We start from the raw sequence: 3,295 nt of genomic DNA, 5'->3' as shown, positions 1-3,295 counted from the left end.
TGGCAACTATTTGAAGAAATCCACTTGACCTATAGTAAATATAGATTTGTAGTGTCGCGTTACTTTTATGTTTGGAATTCGTGTCGGTGACTTTGACTGCTCATCGCGAGACCTAAAATCTAAAAACGTATTTTTCTATAAATAAAGACAAATCAATTCAGCTGATTAGGTACATTTTACTTTGATGATAGTTTCATAGCATACTTAGAGTATATTTAAAATTTTAATTTGTGAGAATTCTTTTTGGATTTTGCATCTTGTCAATTGCGAATAAGATTTCGATTTTACAACTCGATTTTACATATAATCTTCTATATTCAGATCAATCTGGTTTAAAAAGAAAAAACTGTCGTAGAGCTTCTTCTTCACTCGTGTGAGTTTCTTTCAAGCAGATTAAAAATTACTAGTTAAAATTTAATTTATTCCCGACAGTTGGAAAACGGTTACTCCGCGTATCACTGTTAACTGCTTGTGACTGTTTTGCGGAGTAAATTCGCAGCCATATGTGCTACCACATATCCATGAATAATTATGCTCAAGAATCGCTGTCGCGTTATTGCAAGTGTGAATACCTGTTCGCGAGTTTCTGCATAACTTTATGATGTAACCAGAGTCGCATGCGTAAATTATCATGCGCTAGTTCCTAATGAGTTAAAAATGCGGGAGCTTTCAAATATCATGCTGCGCAGGCATCGTTCACGCAGGAAAATTCGTGTTTAATCCTTCCACCGTATATACCCAAAAGATGCAATAGGATTCGTACCTACCTCTCGCCGCAGAGATGCGTGTTGCGAAATGTTCTGGCGTCTCGTGTGCGCGAGTATCGCGAACCATGCGACACGGGAACACGAGACCGATGCCTCTCAAAATTCGATCGCGAATGCAATTTGTTTCGATTACCAAATTTTATGAAATAAAAAAAAAAAGGAAATAAAACAGTTCTCAGTTGCCTCGTGTCCCCGTAATTATCGGCGTTGGAATTTCACGACGACCGCTCGTAATGCGACTCTAGAATATCATCGGGTTACGCAATGTACGCAATTTGATACCCATAATAGTAAAAAATTTATCGCGACATTTCTTGTTAAATAGTTTAACGAGTCAAACGAGTTTCTTGGCAAACGTAAAGGCTATTTCGTGCGCAGATGTGCGGCCACGTTATTTCAACGCCGACTGATTTACATGTTTCGCACTGAGTGTGTTGTTTTGCAGCTGATTGGAGTAAATAGTGATAATTCGTACTCATGTTGTAACAATTTTGTTCGTCCCTTCCACCGATACAGTCCGTGTATCCGTCACAGCGCCGTGATAAGGGCACGCAATAACCAGGCGCGCATTCGAATTGGTCTTCCTTGCAGGCTGTAAGAATTGCACTCAGGCTAATCTGAGAAGATTTATGTCGCCGAGAACGGCACGATGACTCGACTGATGCAGGTCAATTTGAGAGATGACACGTACAAACACAGTTGAGAGAATGACGCTGACGAAGATTAGGCACACATTGCTGAATGGACGTAACACTGAGATACAATAATGTAGGAAGCACAATGACCGTCGGTAATAAATAACAATTTCGTCGACGAATAAATTAAGCTGCATTCCGAGGTAATGTTCAAGAATAATGTTTAAGAAAAGAACAGATATTTAAATTAGGTTCACTTGTATATAAGTGAATAGGAAGCAAGTAAGCAACGCAAAGTTTAGGTCTGTTTTGCTTAGCTACATTCGTCTCCTATATTCATAGTCTCCTATATTCTCTAAATTTTTTGGAGTGGAATCTCATTCCAAAGAGCGAACAAATTTTGCTATTTTTGAAAAAGAGTGGCGGAATTTTCAATTTTTTTAAGAATGAGATTTCACTCTGAGAATGATATTTTATTCTAAAAAAAATTAGAGAGTATAATATCATTTTCCGCCAATCTTCTAAAATCTAAATATTCATATTACTGCTTCACGAAATATTAAACATATAGAGAGTAGTAGTTAAAAAAAAGACAGACCGAGATGCCAAAGTAATTCGAACTGAAGAACACAAAACAACAATTCTAATATGGGATCGCGGCGCGATAATATAAGATAGGATGGAAAGAGTTTCTTAAGATGAACTAATTAGTGGCCGAGTGAAACACGTTAAGCACGCCCAAGTGACTAGGCCATTAATTAGCACGTATTTGAGGAAATTTCACGGAAGAGATTATAAATGAACGAGGAGTTACGTCAATCGTCGTACTCCTTCCTGCCATACTCTAATTTACAGCGGCAATTAGTTAACGATGGAAGAACATGAAAGAACCTGCTTGCCCGCGAAAAGACACTGCGTGACGACCAACAGTTACCTTTACATTTAACCGCGTCGACGACTATTATTGCGCGAATACACGCAGAGACGAAATACACACGTGGACAGACGTAAGTCACGCGAATTCGCAAGGGATAGCGCGATTGAAGCGTAGTGGAAAGTTCTTTACGAGCGAAAGCAACAGAAATAAAAGTCCCAACACTTTCCTGGTAAACGCTAAGTTATCGTCCACATAAAGCTTGAGAGGAAAGGAAAGAGAAGAATGGTGTTACATCTCACATAACGATGTTTCGCACAATCGTGCTCAAATTTGATCTCTTCCATCCAAATATTCATCGCGATCATCACGCTGAAGTATTCTGGCCGCGTAGAAAAATTAATCGGCTACTACAAAAAAAAAAAAAAAAAAATCAGAGCGATGGAAACCAGAACCGAAAAATTACGGAAAAATAGAATGGCACTTTATCAAACCGCACAATGCGAAATAAATAATTCACATCTCATCCCGCTTCAGTGAAGCGGCGACATAGGATTATAGAAGTTTCAGTTATACTCGTTTAATCGTCATTGAATAGAGTGAGAGCTATCAATTACAAAAAATTTATTTGTTGTCAATTTTTCGCAACAGGAGTTGATAACGGTTGATAACGGTTAATATGGCTGATTGTGAGATCAATCGCACTACTGTAACGTAAAGTTCAGAAAATCTGTTTTTTTTTTTTATTCTAATTTGTCACAAAGAGAGAAATAATGGATTTAGATCATCGCGAGATGACGCGGAAACGGACACGAGACAGCACGCTGAGTCGTGAGTCGCTTGATAAAGCGATGGGAGATGTTGCGATTTCTGAGATCATCTTAAAGTTCAAGGCTTGCCCCGAAGCCTCGCCCATTTGACGATTGAATTGCAAACGAGCAGCGAGTTCAATAATCCGCTCACGAGCTCGATGCTCGAGGCGATTCGTTCGCACTTCAGAGTAGTTTAGAAATGATCGC

General features: G+C 38.9%; 1 protein-coding gene across 6 annotated transcripts in view; it reads right to left on the bottom strand.

The window, feature by feature from the left end:
* LOC108749530 (basement membrane-specific heparan sulfate proteoglycan core protein) overlaps positions 1-3,295 on the bottom strand; it is a 203,761-nt gene that overhangs the window by 50,032 nt on the left and 150,434 nt on the right. For all 6 annotated transcript variants that reach the window (XM_018488334.1, XM_018488293.1, XM_018488301.1 and 3 more), the window contains exon 11: positions 1,243-1,359. In XM_018488334.1, the coding sequence (XP_018343836.1) occupies positions 1,243-1,359 (117 nt within the window). The remainder of the gene's footprint in view (positions 1-1,242; positions 1,360-3,295) is intronic.

This window comes from Trachymyrmex septentrionalis, unplaced genomic scaffold (genome assembly GCF_001594115.1).
Source record: "Trachymyrmex septentrionalis isolate Tsep2-gDNA-1 unplaced genomic scaffold, Tsep1.0 scaffold11, whole genome shotgun sequence".
NCBI lineage: Eukaryota > Metazoa > Arthropoda > Insecta > Hymenoptera > Formicidae > Trachymyrmex > Trachymyrmex septentrionalis.
Note: the sequence above shows the minus strand (reverse complement) of the source record. Positions and strands in the feature narration are given on the sequence as shown.